The sequence below is a fragment of the Rhinolophus ferrumequinum genome, chromosome 4, assembly GCF_004115265.2.
Source record: "Rhinolophus ferrumequinum isolate MPI-CBG mRhiFer1 chromosome 4, mRhiFer1_v1.p, whole genome shotgun sequence".
NCBI lineage: Eukaryota > Metazoa > Chordata > Mammalia > Chiroptera > Rhinolophidae > Rhinolophus > Rhinolophus ferrumequinum.
In genome coordinates this window covers 5,492,125-5,518,074 of record NC_046287.1, presented here as the reverse complement: position 1 = coordinate 5,518,074, position 25,950 = coordinate 5,492,125, and the positions used below count along the sequence as shown (strand labels likewise).

Below are 25,950 nucleotides of genomic sequence, written 5' to 3'. Positions count from 1 at the left end.
AGTGCTAAAAGCTCAGTGACTTGCCACCATTTCCGTCAGGAGACGCAGGGGGTGTCTAGAGCTCAGCTTTCCTCACTCAAAATGCTGTGCTCTTTCTAGAACACCCACGACCAGTCCAAACATTACTTAAGAGTTTGTTTTAAGCCATATTTGTGTGTCCTTCTTTATGAGAAATCTAAAGAGTTGGTGCTCCCATTTTTCTAATGGGCTTTCGGGTGAGGCCACGGTCATGGCCTGGCCTGGCCCTTTGGCACCTAACTGTCTGTTTGTAAGAAATGTCTATGCAGTTTCTGCCCTTCACCCTCCCCAGCTACACCTTGGCTGCACTGTAATTGGCCCCCTGAAGAATGTCTTGTCTGAGAACCTCACTGTACTTTCTTGGTTTGGTTCTCTGTGCTGAAGCTGAGAAATAAAAAGATGATTGGGAGGTGGGTGTCCCAGGGTATGTGCAGCACTGAGTCCCCTGTGCCTCTTGGTGCTTTTTGAAAGTCTGGGTTTTTTTAAATAACATTCTGTCTGCCTGTGATGTACCGAAAGGATCCTCTATAAAGGAGATTTTGTCCAGCTGTTGCCATTTTTCTAATAACATACAATAATTTAATGTTAACGTAACTGTCCTCTTAGAGTTCTGTTTGGTGTTGACTGATTTTTCTCTAGGTCCTCATTTTGGTGTCCTTACACCCCCAAATGTTGCAGGCAGAATGCCTGCTGTCATTGGTATGGTTTGTTTTTTTTGTTTGTTTTCGTTTTTTTTTTTTGTTTTTTTTTTGCACGACCATTGGTATGGTTTTTTGCCTTGGAATCACAAAAGAGGTTTTGGAATGATGCATTTTCTTTTAGGGTTGCACATTTGATTATCATTATGTTTTAATAGGTTCAAATGGTGGTATGTATCCTCCAAGAGAAGTACTAGTTTAATTTGTCATGAATGAAATGAAATGTTTTTCTTTTTTTCTCTACTAGGTTTCAGCATTAAAAACAATGGCCAGTCAAGGAGGACCCAAGTACACCCTGTCACAGCAGCCGTGGGCACAGCCAGGTATCATTCATACTTTACTGTTAGGGATTTTTTGTTTTAGGATATCGATTAATTTGCATTTATATAGTCCTTGCTCTGAAGGCTTAGAGTTAGTTTCTTGCTCTTACAGTGGTTTGGGTTAGTACAAAACGCAGTTTGGAGCTCACAGGTCTTAATTCACCAAAAGTGTACACACACACACACACACACACACACACACACACACAGAGTTAGAAATCAAACGTGGTTTAGATGGAAACACTGAGTCTGTTGGTCTGTGCGTTTACTTTTCATTGTGTTACAGCTTTGATGAAAATGCTGTATTTGATAGTAAGAAGTGAGGGGAAGAATGCAAGTATTTTCAAGCATTAGATGAAGAAATGTTGGACATCGTTTTGTTCCACATTTTATGCAAGTTACACCCTCTGTTTCACATTTTAGAGTGTTTGAAAACAATTATAAAACTCCTGGTGTCAGTCAAGGGTCAGCAGGCCATGTCATTCTCTGATTGGCAGGTATGCTTGAGATCGTCCCAGTCTTGTTCTTTCCTAAATGGAAATTTCTTTTTGTACCAAAAGGTTTTATTTCCCTTGACTAACTTTGTGGGGTATTTTTGGTACATATTATGACATTAAACCAGAATAAATAATGTTTTTAGATTGATATTTCTGGCCATCCCCTGGTCCATATTATGATAGAGACCCTTTGAAACTAAAAAGGCAAAAAGGCGAAAGAATCAGTGTTTTCATCTTGGGTGAGCTGTGTCCAAGTCGGTAGGGAAGCTTTTTCCTCAGAGTGAGAGACTCAGAGAGTGATTCTGTGTTAGCGACCACAAAGAATTGACTGTCTAGGGCATGTACTCGGGAAGTAGGTTTTTAATATGATTGGTTTTCCATATGCGAATTGACTATGTCTGTCAGGTATTCATTTCTTTTGGGAAAAAGAATTGAGGCCATTCTAAAATTTTCATTTTCATTTCATTTATTATTATTTAATGCCTCAGGTTAATTTGAAGTTGAACTAGAACTAAGAAGTTGAAAGACTAGCTATGTATCTCTTAGGAAGATTTGTAATGTAGAGAATTAGCTGTTGTATTTGAAGGGAAGGCAGGATTTTATGTCAAAAATTGGTCATGTGAACTGTGTTGATGTCAGTATAGGTTTGCATTGATTTGCTTTATTGAAAATAAAGTTTGTGACATGGTTTAGGCCTTTTGTGTACTGTGTGAGGGAGACAGTGAGTGTTAGGCCGTCTTTATTCTTTTAGACCTTTTTATTGTGTGTGAGATTGAAGTCTTTGCCCTCCTGCTAAAGGACAGAGAGCATACTTGATGGCTGTAGTACGTTCTGTCAGAAGAAAGAAAACCTTTTACTGACAACACTGGAAATTCTAACCATGGTGGGCCTGGTGGTGACCACCTTCTGACCACCCCCCACCCCCACAGGCAGGAGCAGCCTTGTTGGTCCATAACTCAGTACGTTCTAGAAAGAATTCTGATCATCTTTGGATTCTCTGGGCCTTGGGCTTAAGGTTTCGGCGACTTACAGAGCCTGTTTAGAAATAGGAACTGATTTTATTTTGAATGTTTATGTAAATGAAACTCTTGGGTGTAATCTTTCTTAAACTAGGTGCAAACAGTAAATAGGCAGAGGCATATTAGCACCGCCAAGCCCAGGGGCTTCATGCACAGGCCCATGGAAAGGTCCTTGTTCACTCACAGTGGGGGCTGTCATTTTCTCAAGTGGAGCCCTGGTAGAACCCCGAGTGTTGGGTGTATTGTGCTCTCAGCATTACTAGAATTGTCAGTAGAGAAGATGGAAGGAAACTGACAAGCCCGGTTGAAACAGGCTTTGCTGTTTTGTCATTTGACCCCCGTTGTTTCTGAGTGAGGAGGTCTTGGTGAATCCAGCCAGGGCACTTCCGTTTACATCGTCGTTTCTTCTGCCCCATTTAGCCACACACAGCTGTGGAGTTGCTGTTTCTTGATCTGTCATACAGGAAGTCCATACATACATGTCAAAGAGAGATTTGGGGGCCTCTGACCCCCAAATCAGAAAGAGCTGAGGGCCTTTTCTTGGGCCTCTGGAAACCCAGGGTTACTGGTTCATGCAGACTTGATCAGGTTCCCAGGGGTCATTTCATGATAAACTCATAGGAGATCGAGTTATAAATTAGGATACCATTTTGTTAATCTACTCTGGGAAATACATCTTTTTAGGAATTGGGCGATACAGTAGCCCCAGTTATCCACAGGGGTTACTGTCCAGGACCCCCAGTGGATGCCTGAAACCGAGGGTGGTACTGAGCCCTACACAAACTATGCTTTTTCCTGTGCATCCATGCACTTTACGGCTTCTCTGAGGCAAGTCTGAATTGCCAGCGCCGTGCTCCTGCGCTTTGGGGCCATCGTTACGTTAAAACCAGGACGACTTGAGCACAAGCACTGCATTACCCGACAGCCAATCTGATAATAGACAGCCGCTAAGTGAAAAATGGGCAGGGAGCCTGCACAGCCTGGAGACACTGGACAAAGGGGTGATCACGTGCTAGGCGGGGCAGAGAGGGATGGCGAGATTTCATCACAATACTCTGGATGGTACGCAGTTTAAAACTTATGAATTATTTATTTCTGGAAATTTCCATGTAATAGTTTTGAACCATGGTTGACTGAGGGTAGCTGAAACCATGGGAAGTGAAACCGTAGCTAAGGGAGGACGACTGTACTTTATTTACGAGGCTCCGCACATACCTTTTGGTGATGGGGGCTCTGACAAGTGTCTCAGTGTGTTAGTGGTGATAGAACCAGAGCCTGCGCAATGAACTGTCTTAAAGGAGCCGTCATCCTCTTTATGAAAAAGGAGCGATTCCTGGATTATTTGTTCTTCTTCACAGAATTGGCACTTTCTTAACCCTGCTGTACAGAACCCTCCTCAATTAAAAAGTGGTTTTTAACATGGTATAAAATTTGAATTGTGATGTAAAATGAAAAGTAATTCTATTCTCTGCGTCCAAACTGATCCTCTCAAGGGTAACCACGACTAATGGTTTCTTTCCCCAAATTATTTATGTATATACAGACTTAAAACATGGTACACAAATAAGATGATACTGTATCCCTCGCTTTTTTTTAACTTATTCTGTATTTTGGAGCCCTTTCTGTATCAGCCTGTCCAGCTCCACGCATTCTGTTTAATGGATACATAAAATACATCAATATAGCACAATTTCTTTCATAATTTTATTAGTGGTATTTAAATTATTTTTAGTTGTTTTGTTTTTCCATACACTCTTTAACAAACATTCATGTACATATACATTGGGGTATGTCGTGAGTATATCCAAAGTAAATTTCTAGCAGTAGAAATGTTAAGTGAACGAGTATGTGTATTTTCAGTTTTGCTGGGCTTTGCCTGGTACCCATCCAAAGCGGCTGAACCAGCTTATACTCCCATCAGCAGTGGATGAGGGTGCCTGCTCCCCGACACCTCTGCCAACCTGTATTCACAGTCTTCGTCATTTTTTTTTTTTAACTTTTACCTATTTCAAGTGTGTTTTTCCAGGACCCATCACCTCCAAGTCAAGTAGTTGTTTCAATCTAGTTGTGGAGGGCACAGCTCACAGTGGCCCATGTGGGGATCAAACCAACAAGTTTGCTGTTAAGAGCACCGTGCTCTAACCAACTTAGCTAACCGACCGCCCCCGTAATTTTTACCAATATGAAAATTTCAGTTTTAATACACATTTCTTTAATCATGAGTGAGGTTGAGTATCTTTGAAATTATTAATCAGTCTTTTTCCTTTGTAACTTTCTAGGTAATTTCCTCTTTTAAGTACTTCATACATATTACTACTCTTCCATTTTAACTTCTTTTCAGACAATGCACCTAGGCTACATAATTATTTCAGTTAACAATTTTCTGGAATTCTGTTCCCTTTCTGATAATACACTGTAAGAATGTAACAGATGAATTTTTAATTCCCATTAAATATCTGCGGATATTTTCTGAATGATTTTGCAAGGCAGAGAGCATCTCGCACTCTGCGTCAGCTCTGCAAATGAGGCAGCTTGGTGTTTAGTTTACCTTAGCTCTTATCTCCAGATCCCAAAGGCCCCTCTGAATATCCCGAGGCATGGGGGGGGGGGGGTTCTTTTCGCTGCCATTGCCTTGGGGATTAGAATTTTGTGTTTAGTAGATACTTAATGTTTATAGGGCTTGTAAATTAAACTTGGTAAATAAACAAGAAAAGTGAAAGAAGTTCTTTGGGGAAATAAAGAGTCTTGGATATTTTTCTCTCCGTTTATTCCCCTCTGAATGAAAATGGAAATGTTTCTTCTCTTTTTCTCTGTGACACTCACGGGGTTAATTTCTTTCCAGCAAAGGTTGGTGACCTTGTGGCAAGTGTCTACAAGACAATAAAATCAAAGCTGCCTCTGACATTGAGAAGTATGTCATTGTATCTCTCCAATAAAGATACGGAGTTCATCTTGTTTAAACCTGTTAGGGTGAGTATCGTGATAATTTATTTGAATGTTGGCCAATCGCTTCAAGAGTTCTTGCGTTGTCTGCCATTTTCCTCTTCCTGCAGACATTTCACAACGTTGGTGTACTATTCTAGTGAAGTTGACCAGTAATCACTGTGATTCTTGACAGGCTTGCAAAGCCTACATCTGTCTGTATCTTTATCCCCCTACCCTCCTTTTGTCTTCAGTTCTTTATGTTACCTTTGGCACTAAGGTAATTTCTATCTAAAAGTAGAAATTAGTAAATTAATAAATAACAAATCAGACCCTCGCACTGCATATAGCCCAGCACTTGAGAGAGCAGCGTTTCAGGAATTAGGCCCCGTGTTACTGGTGAGTGGTGGAAACAAATGGCTTGCAGCAGCCGCCAAGGGATTAAATGTCAGAGCAGATTTAGTTCTCGTAACTTCCAGCTCTGTGTTGAGCTCACATCTTCACCCAAGGCGTTGGTTGATTTTTAAAATACATTTTATGTGTTTGGGAACTTTATTATCTTTTGTGTAAGAAATTGCTGCTGAAGACTCTTATTATTCTCTGGGGGCACAGGCCTTGCTAGGGTTTGGTTTTTCCAGAAGATTTTTCAAGAACATGTTACCTGCTCAGTCTTAGTCGGGTGGTGCTAGCATGTGGAATGTTAAGTACAAATTGTGTTTCTTTGGTAATCCCATGAAAGATACGTTTCCGCCACTTGTTTCGGCAACTGTCCTTACAATTTACCATCTTTAGTGCTTCATGGCTAAGACGACTGCATATGTTTTGAGTGACTCGTTTAATATGATTGCCTCTTTTCTTTCTAAGAATAATATTCAGCAAGTCTTCCAGAAGTTCCATGTCTTGTTAAAGGAAGAGTTCAGCCCTGAAGATGTCCAGATCATTGCTTGTCCTTCTGTGGAGCAGGTAACCTTAGTGTGCAGGCCCTTGTCACTTTCAGAACCTCTTACTTGAGGAAGGTCTCTGAGTAGCTGTGTTTTTAGTTTTAATTTTAAAAATTGTACAGTATTTTGGTGAGCAAGGTTTCAAACGTTGAATTGCTCCCTCAGATTTTTGGTGATGGTTTTAGAATTTTCAGTTGCTTTTTAATCCTTTCTGGTCTTGAAAGTTGTTGTGTTTAAGATAAATGAACTGTTTGTGAAAGATTTAGGTTGCTGAATAATTTTGTTTGCAGTATGCATGATAAAAGGCCCATATTTCAAATGAAAAAAAATGAAAGTTATTTTAGGGATTAGAATAGATGTTAGAAGTGTTTGTTTTCTTTCTCCCTCAGTTTAAAAACCAATATAGAGCTCAGTCTGTGTTGACTATCCTTGATTTATTCAATTCAGTCAGAAAGTTTTTACTGAGCATCTATTATATACCAGGAGTAGGCTGGTGTTATGGATACTTTAAGTTTTGTACACTTTAGGAGTTTGGTGTATGGTAAGGACTAGAGAACTTTGGGGAGACTGGTAAGGTTGTTGAGAGCCTAATTGGAATGGGTGGAGACTGGGGTGAGAGAGACTGGAGGCAGAGAGTGTGAGTGTGGCTGAGTCTTTTGAGGAATTTTTGTACATGGAGAGAGAAAAGACGGGTGAGCTGGAGGAGAAATGGGTCATGTTTTTATTGAGATGTAATTCATGTGCCATAAAAGTCACCCGTGTAAGGTCTAGTATGTTCACAGAGTTGTGCAACTATCATCACTACCTAATTCCAGAGCATTTTCCTGCCCTAAAAGAAGTCCCATCCCCATAAGCAGACCCCCCTTCCCCTTCTTCTAATCTACTTTTTGTCCCTGGGGATTGGCCTGTTCTACATGTTTCATCAAGTGGAACCCTGTAATACGTGGCCTTTTATGACTGGCGTTTTCTCCTGTCGTAGTGTTTTCAAGGCGCCTTGTTGTAGCAGGTATCAGAACTCCATTCTTTGTCATGGCTGTATGTATGCCTTTGTACTGATACATGGGTTGTATTGTAAAGACATGTGTCTGCAGGTCTAGGGTTGTGCAGTTAAAATACTTTTTTATAAGGCATTTGAAGTAATTCTGTGATTATACTACTAACTTGATACATAGTTAGGTTTGTTTTCAGCATTTAGAGATTTTTTCCCCTATTTTTATTTGATTTTGTTTTTTAATTATGTAAATACTTGCATGATTCCCAAGTCAGAAGTACGGGACAGGTAAGTAGGGAGAAGTCCTGCTTCCCTTCCAGTCCCCCAGCCTCTCCTCCCTTACCACAGATAACTTTTTACTCGTTGTTGCCGTTAACCTTCTTCTTTATTTTTAAAGATGGGGGAAGAGCAAAGAGGGGGAAAATTGACCCTGAGAAACGTCCTTGAGAGGAGAGGGGCGTGGAGTCTCAGGAGGGTTGGAGGGTGGCGCCTTTGTGCGGCGCGTGGGGCTCAGGCGTGGAAAAGGCAAGAAGGCTGGGCACATGTGGGATGAGATGGCTCACGGAAGCCGTCCTCTGCCTGCGTCACGTGTGTGAGTGAGACAGGAAGCGGGGTGCTCCCGGAGACTGGGGTGCTAAGGGTACGAGAGGAGGCTGCGCTGAGCTCACTGGTTACAGGTCCAAGAGAAGCCACCCGACAAAGTGGCCGGATTTTTTTTTTTTTTTTTTTTGAGAATTTTTATGCGAGTTTATTTGAGCCAAACTGATGACATATACCGGGGAGCCAGACTCCAGTGCTTCCGAGTTGTCTCTTGCTTTGCTCCGGTCGTAGTCAGTTGCATGAACGGAATGTGGAGCGCGGGGCTTTCCAAGGGCGCGCAGGGGTCCTGCGCCCGCACTGACTCCTGCCTGCAGGCTGCAGTGTGTTAGTGTGTGTCGGTGTGTCTCGAGTCACTTAGGAGGTTGACAGTAAATTACCGCCCACATTCTGTGCAGCTCCGTCGCTTGGCTTCTCCCTCCTCTTCTACTGAGGCTCCACTAATGAGCCTCTTGATGTACCGGTGGGTTGCAGCCTCCAGTTTGAAAACACTAGTGGAGACCATCCTCCTCTTTGTGACTTGACCTTCTCAGAACTGCTCCATTTTCTAGGTCATAGTAATAGCTGATGTTACTGCAGCCCGCTGCCAAGGCCCGTGCTAAGTATTTGATGTGTACCCCCTTGTTTCGTCTTCCCTGGAGTCCCCTGTACTTGCCCCGTTTCACCGATGACAGAGCTGTGGCCCTGAGAGTTGGTTGAGTCACTTGGCCGAGAGCTGCAGGGCGGGAAACAGAGCGTTGTGTTCAGATTCCACGGATTGTTCCAGAGGGACCCTCTGGCTCCCTCTCACTTTCTCTCCCATTCTCAGTTGCCCTGGGAATTGATGTTTGTGACCCATTGTCTTTTTTTCTTTTTCTTTTTTTCAAGAGAACAAATCCATTTTGTTTTCTTTTCGGTAAGTTTAAATCCTTGAAGGCTACAGCATTACACGGATTCTGTGTCCTGTGACCTAGCAGGGAGGCTGCTTCGCAATTGGGCTCGAACCACGCCGCTGTTGCATGAGCACGAGTTCCCTTTCCCCAGGTTACTCTAGTTGTGTCCGCTCTGCCACCAGAAGTCACTGTGTTGATCTTGGGCTTGTACACATAAGCCCATCTCCTGCCGAGACAGAACCCAGTTTCATCTCGGCCGTAAATACTTGCAGTTTTAAGAAATGCTGTGTGCTCTCTGGTTCCGGAGACCGCGCTGACCGCCCACACAATGGCCTCGACCACAGCCTTGGGATGTATTTGTTAATCCCGTTCCCAGCAGGCCTCCACGGGCCCCACAATGGCGGGAAAAGCTGTGACCCATTTTCTTAAAATCCAGTACGTGATAGTACAGACCGTCCCCGGCTTACGATGGTTCAACTTAACAGTGGTGTGGGAGTAGAAACTGTACTTGGAATTTTGAATAGGATCTTTTCCTGGGCCAGTGCCGTGCGGCACGATTCTTTCGTGGTGTGGGTCGGGCAGCAAGCCACTCCCAGCCGGCCATGCGTCGTGAAGGCCAACAGCCGATATTCCACAGTGTGCAACGTGATCCTGTCCGACGGGGCACGTTCAAGCTGGGCGAGGCGAGGCTGGGATGTCGGTAGCTTAGGTGTATCAAATGCGTTTTCCACTCATGGTGTTTTCAGCCTGCAGTACGCTTGTCAAAGTCTAGGAGCATCTGCACATATTTTGTAACTTGATTTCGTTACAATTTCAAACTTCCAAAAAAATGCAAGAATGGTAATAAGTAAGGACTTTTACCTTGTTGTTTACAGTTGGCCCCGTTTGCTTTATCGTTGTTGATTTCTCCCTTTCGTCTGCGTCCCCACCCCTCTTAAGTCGTTTGAGAGGAAGCTAGGAGACACTGCTTGGAAATGCGTCAGCGTATTTCCTAAGAACAAGGAATTCTCCCCCCCCCACACATACAATGATCAAAACAGGAGCTGGAACACTGATGCTATTATCTAACCTGCAGTCCATATTCAGATTTCCTCAGTTGTCCTGACAGTGTCCTTTATAGTTTCCCCAGTCCAAGTACTGTGTCACATGCCACATCTCTAGTTTCGTTTAAGCGGGAGCAGGTCCACAGCCTTTTTTGGGCTGTCTTGACCTTGGCAGGCCAGTTATTTTGTAGAATGTCCCTCAATTTGGAGTTGTCTTTTTTTCTCATGATCCAGGTTTTGTACTTTGGCCAGGAAAAACAGAGGTGTTTTTGTGTTCCTGTCACTGAAGTACAGATTTTTGAAGAGGATATGGGGTGATGATTCGGGTAACAAAATTGTGCATTTATACGTTATAGAAGTTTGTACTTTACAGAAGGGTTCACTGCCGTCTTCATTTAACTGCCCATCTCACCAGAGCCTGGGTGACAGATTAGCGGTGTGCAGGCTGCCATTTCCCGCGCTCGCCATGGCGGAGTTGTCTGGTTTTCCTGGGTTCAGTCAGAGTTAGTGTGGGGCTGAGATTCATGTGTTGTGCCTGTTCTGATGCATTTAAAAGTCACCGAAAGAATGGAACTTACACACAGGTCTTCCCAAAACACGCTCTGTGTAGAAAAGGGTGAAATTGATTGTCTAGATGCATTTCTGTCCGTTGTCAGTGCTGGTATGGAGTTTTTTCTGTCATCCTCATTGGACTCTAAATGCGTGAGGGCCTAGATTGGGGGGGCGGAGTGTAGCTCCCCGCAGGCCTCACAAACTTAGTGCCCGGTGGCAGCTTCAGAAACCAGACCATCAATGTGGGTCCAGTTTATACCTTCTAGCCATGTTTACTGGTCTCTTAAAAATCGTAGACTTTCCCTCTCATTCTGTTTGGAGGGTCTGAACCCCTTTTCTACGGAATTCCACTGCAGAACTGACTAACTAGCCTTTCGCTTTGCTTTTCAGCTGAACCTCCTGCTGTCAATCTCTAAATAAGCAGGCCAGTCGGGCTGTGTGCGTAAACAGTCTGGCTGGTACGAGTGTCTGAGAGTCAGGCGGCCTGCAGGACGCTGAGAAATTAGATGTGGGACTGTCCCCAGAACCACACAGGCGTGCCACTCGGTGCTGACTGCGGCGTGAAAAGATTGGTGTTTCCCTTCTCCACACATCAAAATGCCAAAGATTAAGCCACGAGCAGTGGTAACGGCCTCATTTAAATGATCGCAGGAAATGTAAGTTTTTAAGAGGTAGTTATGGTGGGCACGCAGTGAGATGGTTCTTAGCAAAAGTGTGCAATGAGAAGAGGTTGCAGCACGTAGGGCAGAGAACTTTGTGGGAATAGCGCTAAATAGAAAGCGTCTAAAGTAAGGCTTGTTAAAGTGTGAAACACTGCGACGCTCACCACTGAGCACTCCACAGTGACTCTTTTACTTCCGGAACTGCTATTTCTACCCTTGATTTAGCGTAACATTTCTCCTGTCACTTTGAAGTTAAGTTTGGAGCAGATTGGATGCCTCTGGGAATTCAGGCTGTTCTCTGCCCGTGGGTTTGGGGTGAGGTCATTTCCGTGTGCAGGGACCTCCTGGACGGTCGCAGGACCTAGACTCCCTGAATTGCTGAGGTACAGAACGTTCAGGAACAGGGAGCGGCTGCCGGCTCGCAATAGATAAATGCAGTGTCTTTAATGAACTGCCATGGAACAGTCGTCAATGTTTTTGAGTGGGAAGTACAGTGGGGCGTGTACAGCTGGCACGTGAAGGAGGGGAGGAAACCCCACGAAGAGTGTGCCTCACGCACGCGGGGAGATGACCAGCCTGCTGGCCACCGCCCTCGGGTCAGTCCTCCGAGAAGCCAGCGTGCTCGCGGCCTGTGTGTTCGGGGGCTGTGCTGTGTCCCTGCGACAGCCGAGCTGGGTGAAGATGCTCCCCGCCCCCAAAACCACCCCACTACGTCAGGGATGCTCACGTAAATCACATGTCTATGACTTTTCCTGCAAATACCGATTTCCTGATGGGATTGGTTTTGCCTCTGACGTTACAGTAAAAGTAGCCTGCTTTTTGGTTCCAAAGGAATTTTGAATTATTTGAACACTAGCCTAGAGGTGGAACACCGATGAGGGTTCTGGAATATAGCAGCAGACCCCATTCGGCGTGACTGGCAGCATTTCTCATCCCCTTCAAGCAGACCCCCAGCGTACAGATGGGTCACGACCGTAGTCTGACACCTGTCATTTTCAACAGGTCACTTGTTTTTCAACTCAGTTTAAATTGGTGATGGGTGTTGCTTGATCGAGCTTAATACTCTATATTTTGGGAAGATAGACGGTAAAGAGGGTCCATAGTCATTCTTTGACATGAAATGAATGAATTAGGAAGATTGTATTTACTTCCGCTTATTATTTAAGTACATTTAATGAAATTAACTGTAAAATATCCGGTTTTGTGTATTATATGTACATTTGATTTTTAAAAAGCCTTTTCCAAAGAAATGAGGGCATGGTTATTGTACATACTGTGACTGATTTATTTGATGTACAGAGCAGAGTGTGTTCTTAAGGATAAAAATATTTGACAACACTCGTTCTTGTGTTGAATCTTTTATTTCTGAAACAGACACCTCGCAAAGGCTGAGTGCGTGACAGTGATCCACCTTGTTTGTGAAATAAACATTTGTTTAAATCTGTACAGTTTCAAGTGTTGACTTATATAAAGAGTGTACATACTTTCAAATAATTTAAAATGCTTTATATTATTTGGCTAGAAATTGCTGTTTTTAATAAATGTGAATTTTTTTAAAAATAAAGATTTTTGCTTCCTACTTTGTCCTCACATGTCTGTTATTTATGCAGATTCTTTTTAAAGTTTTTTTTAATTGAAGTGTTTATTGAGCTAACTTGTCGATTCATATGCAGTCGTAAGAAAACATGGAGGCATGCCGTGTGCCTTTACTCAGTTTCCCCAGTGGTGAGCTCTTGCAAACCTGTAACGTTACCATGAGCAGGATGTTGACCCTGGTGCCAATCTTACCCCGCTCGCCCCAGTTTTACCTGTACTGTGGGGGTTCTTCTGGCAAGACAATTATTGTGGGGAGACGTTTCGGAAGCATCTTACTGCTTCATTAGTTGAAAGAATTTAATTTTTTCTTTGTTTACAGACTGCTTTCCTGAGTGCTGTCAGCACAAATAGTTGTGTTGAAATTTAGTATTATTGAAGTAGCAATGAAAACAAATGTGTGGTTTTCCCCTAGTTTAACAATCCATATCTTTGAATTCTTTTCTGCTATTATCTTACAAGTAAGAAAGAATAGTCAGCCTTAGTTTGTCACCAGGGGCCATTCGTTAAAGGAACCTGGGGACGAGCATGAGCGAACCTTACTCCTCAGAAAAGAGGAACTTGATTGCTGCCTTTCTGGAACGTTCTTCTGGCGGTTCTTTCCGTAATGTACGTCTTCCCTTTCCCAAGCCCCATAAAAAGAAGGCGCTGCTGGAAACTTGGAATAGTGGTAGCCATTAAGTAGTTATCTGATAAATACATATATTTTGTCTTTTGGGACATAAAGGGGTTTTAAAACTTTGTTTCTTATTATAAAAATATGTTTGCTGTTAGACATTTCTATGGTGTTTGGACCTTAACATAAAATGTGAAAGTCTTGCATAAATGAACCCTGAAAGGTAAACTGCTGTTAAATGTTTGCCATATAGCTTTTGGACTTTTCTATGTGTATTCTAAAATAATTTTTCTTACAAGATTGGGCACTTCAGCACATTTTTAACCAAGTGGGTTTTAATTATCAGTCTGTACACATACACACGTGAACGATTTGAAAGGATGTTGCATATGTCATTTCACCCCGAAATTCTTCAGCATCCATCTCCAAACACTAAGGACGTTCTCGGACTTAACCGTAATACCATTATCATACCTAAAATAACTCAGTACTGCCTCCTACGTAGTCCGTATGTCCGTTTCCTCAGTTGTCCCCAAAATGTGTCAGCTCTTTCTTAACCCAGGTTCATACTGTTTACTTGGTTGTTGAGTCTTTTTTCTCCCTTTTAATTTTGACAACAACTCTGAAGGTTTTTGTTTGCTTGTTTTCATGGCACTGACTTTTTTTTTTTTTTTTTTTTTAAAGTGTAGGCTGGATATTGAATGAATTACAGTCTGGATGTGCCTGAGTTTCCCCACTAAGTTCAGAATCCCTAACAATTACAGAACACATTCGCTTCAAGTGCGGGGAACATTTGTAGACTTGTGCTGGGTCGTAAAACAAGCAACCCCAACACGATCTACAGCAGAGGTTCTCAACAAGGGGGGGACCCCTGCCCCCCCAGGACGTCTGTCAGCGCTTGGACACTTTGGATCGCGTCTGTCAGCGCTTGGACACTTTGGATCGCGGTGACTGCTGTGGGGGTCCCTTACCGGCTTCTAGTTGGTAGATGTCAGCTAGGACCGCTGAGCATCTGACAATGCACAGGACAGCACCCCCCCACCCCAGCAAGCAGTCACCCAGCGCAAAACCTGCCGTGCACTTGAGGGACCTCCCACCCCTACCCCCAGCACCTGCTGTCCCCTCACCTGGCTTCATACGACACACGAGATGTTTTGCTTATTTGTTTTTTGTCTATCTTCCCCAAACCCACACTGGAAACTGCTTGGGGGACGGGGCTTTGTTCTGTTTACTGCTGTATACCTAGTACTCAGAACAGTGCGCACAGTAGGTGCTCAGTAAGTATTTGCTGAATGAAAGAAAGAACCCATTCTATTGCTCAAGTCATGGCACTTTCCCGACCCCATCCTGTTGCCTCGTGTCCTGTCTGCTTCCTGTCCCCCCAGCTCTCTCCTCCCTCCCCCGGGCCCTCTGCCTGGGTCAAGGCCCTCCTTTTCAATGTCCTTGCTTGGAATATTGAAACATCTTGACGACAAGAGCCCTGTGTTACGAACACCCTCTCTCTCCTTTGGTCCCGAATATAAGACACCTGCTGGGGCTCACGGGGCTGTCAGTCCAGCCTCGTGGCCTCACTCCCCATCCTCTGTGTCTCAGGGTCCTTGAAGACGTCACTGTCTAACATGAGCAGGAAAGGGCCTGATTGGAAGGACAGACCCGGCTGGAGCAGAGGGGTGAGAGCAGGAAGCATCACAGATGCATTTTTGTTTCAAAGCAGAAAGATGCGGCCCCGTCTCCACTGCCATGTGAGTCCTGGACTCGCTGTCACTGCAACTGCTTTTATCTTGGCCAAGCTCACGCTCCATGGAGTGTGTGCATGCGTGTGATTTTCCACGCTTCAAGACAGTGCTGGAGCAAGGAGGAGCGCAAGCTGTGCCGGGTACCGTTCAGTGCCCCTCCAGACCCACCCCTTTGTCCTGCTCTGAGATGCTGGAGCTGGGCCCTGACGATGTGTCAGTGCTGCCAGCAGTTGCCAGCTGTTGTGGCGTTAGGCTTTGTAGGGTGCTGGAGGCACACTGCAGGGCATGGGGGAGGGACTCTTTTCTGCTGTGTCTGGTTTTCCCTCTGCATTGCGGCTGTCAGCAGAGTGTAGTAGGTCTGGTGTCACTGTCCAGTGAGTTTTCCTGGTGTCCCAGCAGAAGCTTCTGGAGGACCAGCACCTTCCTGGCCACTCCCTGTGAACCAGCTCCAGCTCCCTGGCCCCCCAGTGAACTTCCCCACCAGCTGGGGGGCTGGTTACATCTGCCCAGCAAGGTGTGTCAGCACTTGTAGGTTCTTAGATCCCTTCTTGGGTACTCTCTAAAGAGAGGAGGGAGAGCGCAGGCTAGTGCTGTACCTTGCATTGGGCTGTTCTGGTTTTGCTCAGAGCTCTCTCTCTCTCAGTATTTTTTTTTTTAATTAAAGTTTATTGGGGTGACAATGGTTAGTAAAGTTACATAGATTTCAGGTGTACAATTCTGTATCACATCATCTATAAATCCCATTGTGTGTTCACCACCCGGAGTCAGTTCTCCTTCCATCACCATATATTTGATCCCCCTTTACCCTCATCTCCCACCCCCCACCCCCTTACCCTCTGGTAACCACTAAACTATTGTCTGTGTCTATGAGTTTTTGTTCCTTCATTTATCTTGTTCTTTTGTTGTTTTTGGTTTATATACACCACATATCAGTGAAATCATATGGTTCTCTGCTTTTTCTGTCTGACTTATTTCACTTAGCATTATAATGTCGAGATCCATCCATGTTGTCACAAATGTTCCTATTTCATCTTTTCTTACCGCCGAATAGTATTCCATTGTGTATATATACCACAACTTCTTTATCCGTTCATCTATCGAAGGACATTTTGGTTGTTTCCATGTCTTGGCCACTGTAAACAAAGCTGCAATGAACACTGGAGCACACATATCTTTATGGATAAATGTCTTCAGATTTTTTGGGTAGATACCCAGGAGAGGAATTGCTGGGTCATATGGTAATGCTATTCGTAATTTTTTGAGGAACCTCCACACTGCCTTCCATAACGGCTGCACCAGTCTGCATTCCCACCAACAGTGTATGAGGGTTACTTTTCTCCACAGCCTCTCCACCACTTGTTACTATTTGTGTTGTTGATGATAGCCATTCTGACTGGGGTGAGGTGATATCTTATGGTGGTTTTTATTTGCATTTCTCTGATGATTAGTGATGTTGAACATTTTTTCATATGTATGTTTGCCATTTGTATGTCCTCGTTGGAGAAATGTCTGTTCAGGTCCTCTGTCCATTTTCCAACTGGGTTGTTTTTTGGTTGTTGTTGAGTTGTATGAGTTCCTTGTATATTTTGGATATTAGCCCCTTATCGGCAATGTTTGTAAAAATCTTCCATTCAGTTGGTTGCCTCTTTGTCGATGGTTTCTTTTGCTGTGCAGAAGCTTTTAAGTTTGATATAGTCCCATTCATTTATTTTAGCCTTTACTTCCCTTGCCTTTGGAGTCAAATTCATAAAATGCTCTTTGAACCCAAGGTCCATTAAGTTTAGTACCTATGTTTTCTTCTATGCAGTTTATTGTGTCAGGTCTTATGTCCAGGTCTTTGATCCATTTTGAATTAATTTTGGTACATGGTGACAGATAGCAGTCCAGTTTCATTCTTTTGCACGTGGCTATCCAATTCTCCCAACACCATGTATCAAACAGGCTGTCTTTTCTCCATTGTATGTTTTTTGCTTCTTTGTCAAAAATTATCTGTCCATATTTATGTGGGTTTATTTCTGGGTTCTCAGTTCTATTCCGTTGGTCTGTGTGTCTGTTTTTCTGCCAATACCATGCTGTTTTGATTATTGTTGCCCTGTAGTACAAGCTAAAGTCAGGGAGTGTGATACCTCCAGCCTTTTTCTTTTATCTTAGGATTGCTTTGGCTATTCGGGGTCTTTTGTGGTTCCAAACAAATCTGATGATTTTTTTGTTCTATTTCTTTAAAAAATGCCATTGGGATTTTGATGGGGGTTGCATTAAATCTGTATATTGCTCTGGGTAATATGGCCATTTTAACTATGTTGATTCTTCCAATCCATGAGCACGCAATGTCTTTCCATTTTTTTGTGTCTTCTTCAGTTTCTTTTAAAAATGTCTTATAGTTTTCAGGATATAGGTCTTTCACATCCTTAGTTAAGTTTATTCCCAGGTATTTTATTCTTTTTGTTGCAATTGGAAAAGAAATTTTTTTAAAATTTCTGTTTCTGTGATTTCATTGTTAGTATATAGGAATGCAATGGATTTTTGTACGTTGATTTTGTAGCTGGCAACTTTACTGTATTTGTTGATTGTTTTTAATAGCTTTTTGGTGGAATCTTTAGGGTTTGCTATATATAGTGTCATGTCATCTGCAAAGAGTGACAATTTAACTTCTTCATCCCAATTTGGATGCCTTTTATTTCTTTGTTTTGCCTGATTGCTCTGGCGAGGACTTCCAACACTGTGTTGAAAAGCAGAGGTGATAGGGGACAGCCCTGTCGTGTTCCTGAACGTAGAGCAAAGGGCTTCACTTTTTCACCGTTAATTATGGTATTAGCTGAGGGTTTGTCATATATGGCCTTTATTATGTTAAGGTATTTTCTTTCTATACCTATTATTTTATTAAGTGTTGTAATCATAAATGGAACTTGTTGAACTGAAGTACGTTACATTTTCCCTGTTGAAATTACTGCTGAGGTTTCTGGGTTCTGACGGGCCCCTGGCCCAGACAACCCTTCTTAGTTTCTGTCAGGGCAAGCAGGGCACTGTTGCCCACTAACACGTACGCACAAGGTGACTTGCCCCCTAAAGGACGGGGACTGGGGATCGGCAGCCAGGAAAAGACTCGCCAGTGTGTGTCCAAAGGCCATAACCTTTGTCTGCCCTTCATGCCCATTCTCGGTGCCTGGGCACAGATGGTCCTGGGGACTCCCAGCATGCACCTCACCCACTCCTTGTCATTCTGCAGCTCTGGGCTGGCTCGATGGCCCCCTCCTTGGAGAGGCTTTCCATGACCTGTCCCCTCTCCCCCAGGGGACTCTTCTCCTGTGCTCCCACTTCGCTTCTCCACAAAGCCACAATGTCTTTGTTTTGCTGTCGCTTGTCTCTGATCCCCACACTAATGCCCAAGAGCAAACAACCCGTTTTCTCTCTCTAGACCCTCGGTACACGCAGGCACACAGTGCATACGAGGACTGACAATTAAGTTCGCGAACTTGTTGCAATGATGTTGCTAACCTTTTTTGATATCAGAGGGGTTATGCATGATGAATTTGTACCAACTGGACAAATAGTTCACCAAGTTTACTATTTGGAAGTGCTGAAAAGGCTGCGTGAAAACGTTAGAGGACCAGAACTTTTTGGCAACAATTCATGGCTCTTGCATCACGACAATGCACCAGCTCACCCGGCACTGTCTGTGAGGGAGTTTTTAGCCAGTAAACAAATAACTGTATTGGAACACCCTCCCTGCTCACCTGATCTGGCCACCAATGATTTCTTTCTTTACCCGAAGATAAAGGAAATATTGAAAGGAAGACATTTGGATGACATTCAGGGTGTCAAGGGTAACATGACGACAGCTCTGATGGCCATTCTAGAAAAAGAGTTCCAAAATTGCTTTGAAGGGTGGACTAGGCGCTGGTGTTGGTGCACAGCTTCCCAAGGGGAGTACTTCGAAGGTGACCATAGTGATATTCAGCAATGAGGTATGTAGCACTTGTTCTAGGATGAGTTCATGAATTTAATTGTCCAACTTCATATTTGTTGCATGTCATAATTAATGACTGACTTAATTCATAATTTCTGTGGGTGCTAGACGAGACCCCGTTTCCCTTAGGGCATTCACTGATGAAGTCACCTAACAGGGACCCCTTGTGTGGAACTCCACAGGTCAGTATTGATAAACAACCCAATTTAGTTTATTCTCATTTCTAGAAGCACCTTTTCCTGCCAAGTCACTGAAGGTAAAATGATAATGATCAGAGACTTTGTCCCCCCAGGAGGTTGAGGGCCTGGGAGGGTGTGAGGCAGACAGGGTGTTGAGGATTGAATTGTGTCCCCCAAAGTCATAGATTGAAGTCCTAACCCCCAGCACTGCAGATGTTGGTGACCTTATTTGGAAATAGGTTGTTGCAGATGTACTTACTAGTTAAGACGAGGCCGGAGTAGGGTGGGCGCCTGAACCAATATGACTGGTGTCCGTATAGAAAGGGGAAATTGGACAGACACACAGGAAGAATGCATGTGAAGATGGCAGATGTGCTGCCACGAGCCCAGGCACCAGGAGAAGCTGGGAGAAGGGCCTGGAACGACACAGCTTTCCTTCGCACCTTCAGAGGGAAGCCCTTGATTTTGGACTCTCGCATCCAGACTGTGAGACAACTGTGAGTCGACCAATTTCGGTTGTTTAAGCTGCCCTTCGTTGCAGCAGTCGCAGCAAGCTGACCGAGAGTGCACGGTGTAGATTTTATAGGTCCCTGGCCACCTGGCTGGCGGCTTTAATTGCTTCCTTCCCCGTCTGCCCGGTGATTCACTCTCCCTTATGAAAACAGCCCCTGATTTGTTATTCTGTCCAGCCTTTCGTAACATTGGCACGGAGCAGCAGTTACAAGAGAAGCTGGAAATCAGATCCTATGTGAAAGCTCCCGCCTATGAAATGTTGGCAACAAAATATTTTAAAAAGGGGAGCTGACCAAAGCTGCCTGTTGACAACCTCGGCCTTAATGGAATGATGCTTTCAGGTTCTGTGACAGGAGAAAGCCCGGGGAGAGGAACTGGCTGATAGTAGGAGCCCACATCTCTTAAACACCACACGGCCTGGCTTACTGGTGCCCTCTCCGTCAGTCTTCACTGTAGCCCCTCCTATTACAGGCGAGGAAACTGAGGCACAGCTAGCAAGCGGTGGTGCCAAGACTCCAGTGCGGGGCTCTCTGATTCCAGGGCACATGGGCCTTCAATTCCATGGCCTTCAGGCCCGGGAGAAACATCCGGGCCAGCTCTGAGACGTGGCCACACGCTTGGCAGGACGTGTCGGTGGCCCCATGCAAGTCAGGTGCTTCTATGTCTAGTGCCAGGTAAGGAAAGGGGCTTCTGTGCCCACCGAGCAGGGGCGCAGACCTAACAAGACACAGGTTGCTGCAGAGGTGCAGTTCCACGGCGGTCACCTGTGTCAGTTATGGTAGTAACTGTCGTGTGTTTCAGCTGATGTCGCTACTCGCCAGCAAGGTGCGAGAGCCCGATAGTGGCAGTACCGTGTCACGCCAGCCCCTGCCAGCCTCACCACGTCTGCCGCACCTTGGCTGCTCAGCCTCTGGGCAGGGGTTAGGGGTGGTGACAAGACCTTCGGTGAAGGTGGAGCCAGGCACTGTGAGCAGCAGGAGAGCAGTGCCATGAAACGTGGGGCTTGCGGGTCCCTGCTCTAGCAGGCAACAGCTAATTTTAGGCGGAGCTGGAGAAGGGGGTTCCTGAGCTGTCTCGGTGCAGGCTGCCGTGGAGACCATCCTGGGAGGTTGGCTGTGTCCCAGGAATATATAAAGGACACACTGGCCAGCTCCTGAGTCCCCCTGTTCTAGAAACAACCACCCCTCCCCATGCTCAGTATTCACGAGGAGCTGTGTTTATAAGACATAACCCCACCCTCCCTGATTGCCCCCAAAGTGGCCTGATGAAGCCAGGCTAATCAGAGGCCACTGGGGTGTTTTCAAAGCGATTGGGAGACAGTCCCGTGAACTGAGGTGCATAGAAAACATGTCTTCATACCAAGACGAGTGTCAGAGTCGAGAGTGAAAGTCCCCCAGGCTTCTGGAGGCCTCCACCGTCCAGCCTTCACCCTTTCTGAGACCCACTGCATTGTCCATCCAGGTGACACGGTGCCCATTTTGCTTTACCTATTTGAGCTGGCCAGCAACCAAAAGGGTCCCAGCTATTGGAGAGGGGTTAAGTGGGGTTCTTTTTAGGGCTTCAGTTGGCTCCTGGTTTTGGGGACCTGCTGTAGGCTGGTGTTGGTTTGCTCTCTGGGTTTCCCTCAGCCCTGGAGTGGGTGTTTGTGATGAGGTCAGGGTTAGTGAGAGCCTCCTCGTCTACTGTTTCTAGACCCATTTCACAGGTGAGGAAACTGAGGCATAAAGATCCTTGCTCAATGTCACACAGCCAACACTAGCAGAACTAGACTTTGAGACAACCTGTGTCCTGAGTCAACCCAAGTACAGGAAGGCCGCAAAAGAACTTGTGCATTCCAGTGACTAGTAAAAGCAAGCAGGACAGGTTTGGACATGTATTACCTGTGAAAGGAAATCCCTTGTCTCCAATGCTGTCAGGTCAGGGCTCACCGTTAAGTCTTTTCTGTGGCCAGCCAGAACCCCTCAAAACTTTTTTTCCAGATCAAGTTGCTGTGACAGGTCCCAAATTACAAACCAACATTCAAAAGACATAGACAGGACTTCGGGGTTTTCCACGGCACTCCTGACACCTCCATCTTCCAGAGACACTCCACAGATGCTGGAGAAGCCCCGGGCCCAGTGACGACTGCCTAGCACAGGAAGTAACACTTTTCCCTCAGACTCACGTTGTTCTCTAGGAAGATCTTGGTGGCCTCTAAGAAGTTTTCCAGATCGGAGACGGCCAGGAAGTTGAGGGCCTGACTCATTTTCCCCAGGAGGACGCGTGTCTTCCGAGCCGTTGAGCCGACCTGCACCTCCAGGATGGCCACCTTCTTCATTTCACTCAGCACCTCTGGGATTACGAGCTGTGGACATTCAGGGAAGGCCAGGTGAGCATCTGGTCCCACCCCAGGGTTAGGCCCTGTGGCCACCGAGCCTTCCCTGGGAGTGGCACTCTCCAGGGCCATCTGGGCTCCCAGCCCTGCCAGCGGCATCCTTCCTGCTACTGCCCAAGCACTCACGGGGCCACATCCCAGCCTGACCCCAAACTGAAGGGTGCGAGCCCCTGAGCCCCGGGATGGCCTGGTTCCGAAGGCTGTGCCCTCCTGGGGGTGTCCGGCTTCTCCCCATGGATTCACTACGGTGGGGGTGACAGTCCACAGGGTCTGCCTACAAGCCCCACCTCCACCGCGGCTCCCCTGGAGGGCGTCTGGGTGTTGTTGGGACGAGTCGCCCCCCCCCCCAGGGAGGCCCCCTCTACCTCAGCTCTGCCTTGGTCTGTAACCTACAGAAGGCCGGCTGTCCCGGCCTCCCCGCCCAGCACACATGTCCGTCTGTGCGTCTCCTGGGGGTGGGGGCGGGGGCATAATAGCGGATCATACCAGCATATTCCATTTCTATGAGATATCAGCTTATGAAATGCTTCCACACATAGTAACTATGGAAACCTTACAATACGCTGCGTCCCGTTTTGTAAATGAAATGGGCGCAGAAAGATCGAGGCCTGTCAGGTGTCACCCAGGAAGTGGAGGGGCTGGTATGTGCTTCTCAGGGCACCCTGCATCCTGGCCTGGCAGAACCCCACTGACTCGTCACATTTGTGCTGATTTGTTTCATTTGGGGCCCGAAGTCAGCCCTTCACCCGCCTTTCCTGGCCCTGCTCCCTCCGTGGAACCCCACTGTCATTCGAAGACTGGTGGCCCAGGTCTCACAACGTCTCTACCCCGGCTGCCCCCGCGTAGCTCGTCACCACTGTGTAGGGGGCAAATGGGAAACTCGGGGTGCACTGTACGTATGTGCCTCCTCTTCCCCAGGTTGGCTTCTCCGGGAAATCCAGGGCAGGTGAGGAGGTTGGGCTTTGTTATTCCGCCGGTAAAAGAGCAGGCCTGCCAGGCACGGGGACCTACAGTGACCAGCTGTCTGGGTCTGTTTGGAACTGTCCCAGCTTTAGGACAGAAAGTCTCACGTCCTGGGCAAATTGGGGCGGTTGGCCACCCTAAGCCTTGCACACTCCCTCCTCTCCTTCTGAGTGCAGCTTACTTTTCCTTGAGTCAGTGTGTGGCTGCTTCCTCCATCAGCCTGCCTGCCTGTCGGCCTCCCCGCCCAGGACACATGTCCGTCTGTGCGTCTCCCCGACAGGCCCGTTGCCAGAGGCCCTGGATGCCTCTCTGGCGGGTCTGTGGAACAGGGAGGGGAGCTGGGGCGGGGGCAGGGCCTTGTGTGGATCTCAGTGGGGGGCCAAGGACACCCTACGCCTCTCCTTGACTCTGGGGCCGGCTGGGCGTCGCCCACCTTCTTGCCCTCTCACAGTGACAACTCCAGGGTCCAGGCTCGCCATTTGTAGTGGGTGGAACCGTGGCCCCCAGAAGCCACGTCCTGTTCCCCAGGATCCTGTGAGTGAGTGTAACCGTATGTGTAGGTGTAATTACATTAAGGCTCTCAGGATGAGGACTTAGGATGGGCCTAAATCCAATGCCTGGTGTCCTGATAACAGACAGGAGAGAGACACAGAGGAGATGGCCACCTGACCACAGAGGCTTGATCAGAGTGATGCGGCCACAAGCCAAGGAACGCGCGGAGGAGCTCCCGGACGCTGGAAGAGGCAGGAAGGATCTTTCCTTAGGGCCTTCAGAGGAAGGGAGTGTGTCCCACTGACACCTTGACTTTAGGCTTCTCCAGACGGTGAGACAGTAAATTTCTGCTCTTTGAAGCCATTTGTCAGGCCCTGCAAACGATCACTCCTTCAGACTTTGTTGCCCGGCCTCGGTGGTCATTTGTTTGGAGATGAACATGTTTGGGAAGGAGAGAAGAGGACACCAACGACAGGCCTGGGGTCACAGATTTCCCCTTTGTTTCTGGCCCTGCCATCCGACCGGGCAGTTCTGTCAGGCGAGCTAACGCATGTGGACATCTTTTTGTTTTGTTTTTTGTGTCTGGCTCATGGCTGAGTAATTGGAGGATGTCAGTTTCCTCAGAGCCACGTCTCACAGAGCTTAGAAGAGAAACAAATGCCTCTGTATGTGCTCAAGCACCGGGTCAGTGGAGGTGGCCTTGCTTTACTATGGGCTGGAATCCCACGCCACCCAGCCCGGGGCCTGGGCACGGACCAGTCCAAGCCAGCCGTGGCCCGCGTGTGGGGAGTTGTACTTACCTTGTACTTGGTGCCCAGGTTTAAGCAAATGCATTTCGTTTGGTGGGTGAAGCGGAAGGTAATCTCATCCTGTCTCCTGATTTGGAACTCGATGTACTGGTTGATATTTAAGGAGATGGATTGGACCGGGGGCGCGTGGACGTGTAGGTTCAGATCCCACCAGTTCCAGGCCTTCTGAGGTTTGCCTTTGGCAAAGTAGTAGCCCAGGTTCTGGCTCAGGCTCAACCTAGAGCAAGAAGTCGCGTCAGGCAGACACCGCCGTTGGCCCTGGGGTGAAGGGCGAGTCCCTGCTCCCCAGCCCTCTGTCCTCCCCTTTCTCATTCCTCCTTTGCCCACGAACAAGCCACAGTCTCCCACAGACTTGGCAGGTGGGAGCAGTTCCAAACAGGAAGGCGAGCCCAAGACTAGGTGTGGCCCCTTAGCTCCGGGGTCCAACTTTAGTGCCCCTGGCCCCTCACTCACACTGTCCTTTCAGTGCCAGGGTTCCTGCCTGCTCTTTACCCCCTCAGGCCATTTCCAGGCTGTTTCCTCTGCCTGGGCGGGCTTCTCACCCTGCTTGGCATGGCCGGCTTTTGCTTCTCCTCTAGGTCTCAGCTTAAGAATCACCTCCTCACAGAGGCTCTGTTCTCAGCAGCCCCTCTGGTTCCCTGTACGAGTCACCACCTTCTCCCCTTGTTAGTTTCCTCCATGTAATTTACTAATACGTACAGTTGATTCTTGTTATTCATGATCTGTAGTTAGGTTTTATAGTCTAGTGAACACTGAACCCATTGTTCCTAGGAGAAAATATATGTATTTAGCTGCACCTAGCTCACACAGGTAATCTTAAATCCTAGAAACAACCCATCCTGGTAGGTTCCTGCTGGCCCCAGAGCTGGACGTCCTGCATGACAGCAGCCTGGTCTCCCACCTCCAACCTCAGGGCCTGTCTGTAGGGGCCGGAACAAGGGCAGTTACCCGGCTCAGCCTCAGCGGGGAATGTGTGTGTCAGGCGTCAGGAGGCTCAGTTTCCTCCACTCTGCTCGTGTTTGTCACTGTGTAAGGTTCTCTCTCTCTCTCTCTCTCCACGCCTGGGAGCAGTGAGTTCACTACTCATTAATTCAGTGTTCACGGAGGCTTTATAGAACTGTCGTGAATAATGAGAATGCACTGTGCTTGTTCACTGTCTGTTCTCCGCCACTAAAAGTAAGTGTGAAATGTGGTCCCGGAGGGCAGGACCCATGTCTGTCTGGTGCCCTGGTAAGTTCCTGCCACCCAGCCCTGCCTGGCACCCAAACCAGTAGGTGTCAGGTGAGTGAGGGCTGGGCGGGCCTCCCCCTGCTCTCCTTTGAGCCCTTTCTTGGCATCTAAAACCCCCGCATGTCCCTCTGGCCCTGGCGTCTGCTTTCGGAGTGCCCCCAGGGCTGTCCCTGGAATCTGTGTGGTAACTTCTGTCGGTCATTGAATGCAAAGAATCTGAGGCCCGGGTTAATCAGAAGGAAGTAGGTTTTGGGGAGACTGCCAGGCTTCCTCTGGGCTGTCTGGGGGCCTTGTAGGTCAGCTCGGAGGGAGAGGCCGGCCAAGGGCAGCCTTGCTCACCTCCAAC

The 25,950-nt window shown here is 46.7% G+C and overlaps 2 protein-coding genes across 2 annotated transcripts in view; one reads left to right on the top strand and one right to left on the bottom strand.

Moving 5' to 3' along the window:
* The window catches only part of COG3 (component of oligomeric golgi complex 3), a 53,913-nt gene extending 41,202 nt beyond the window's left edge, over nt 1–12,711 (top strand). Inside the window, exons 20-23 of the mRNA XM_033104445.1 lie at nt 964–1,039; nt 5,395–5,522; nt 6,339–6,437; nt 10,861–12,711. Of these exons, the coding sequence (XP_032960336.1) occupies nt 964–1,039; nt 5,395–5,522; nt 6,339–6,437; nt 10,861–10,890 (333 nt within the window). The 3' untranslated portion in view covers nt 10,891–12,711. The remainder of the gene's footprint in view (nt 1–963; nt 1,040–5,394; nt 5,523–6,338; nt 6,438–10,860) is intronic.
* A 7,516-nt stretch (nt 12,712–20,227) lies between these two features.
* Nucleotides 20,228–25,950, bottom strand: part of ERICH6B (glutamate rich 6B) — a 40,493-nt gene continuing 34,770 nt past the window's right edge. The window contains exons 10-13 of the mRNA XM_033104834.1: nt 24,366–24,591; nt 21,901–22,080; nt 20,588–20,700; nt 20,228–20,453 (exon numbers count right to left, since the gene is read on the bottom strand). Of these exons, the coding sequence (XP_032960725.1) occupies nt 20,228–20,453; nt 20,588–20,700; nt 21,901–22,080; nt 24,366–24,591 (745 nt within the window). The remainder of the gene's footprint in view (nt 20,454–20,587; nt 20,701–21,900; nt 22,081–24,365; nt 24,592–25,950) is intronic.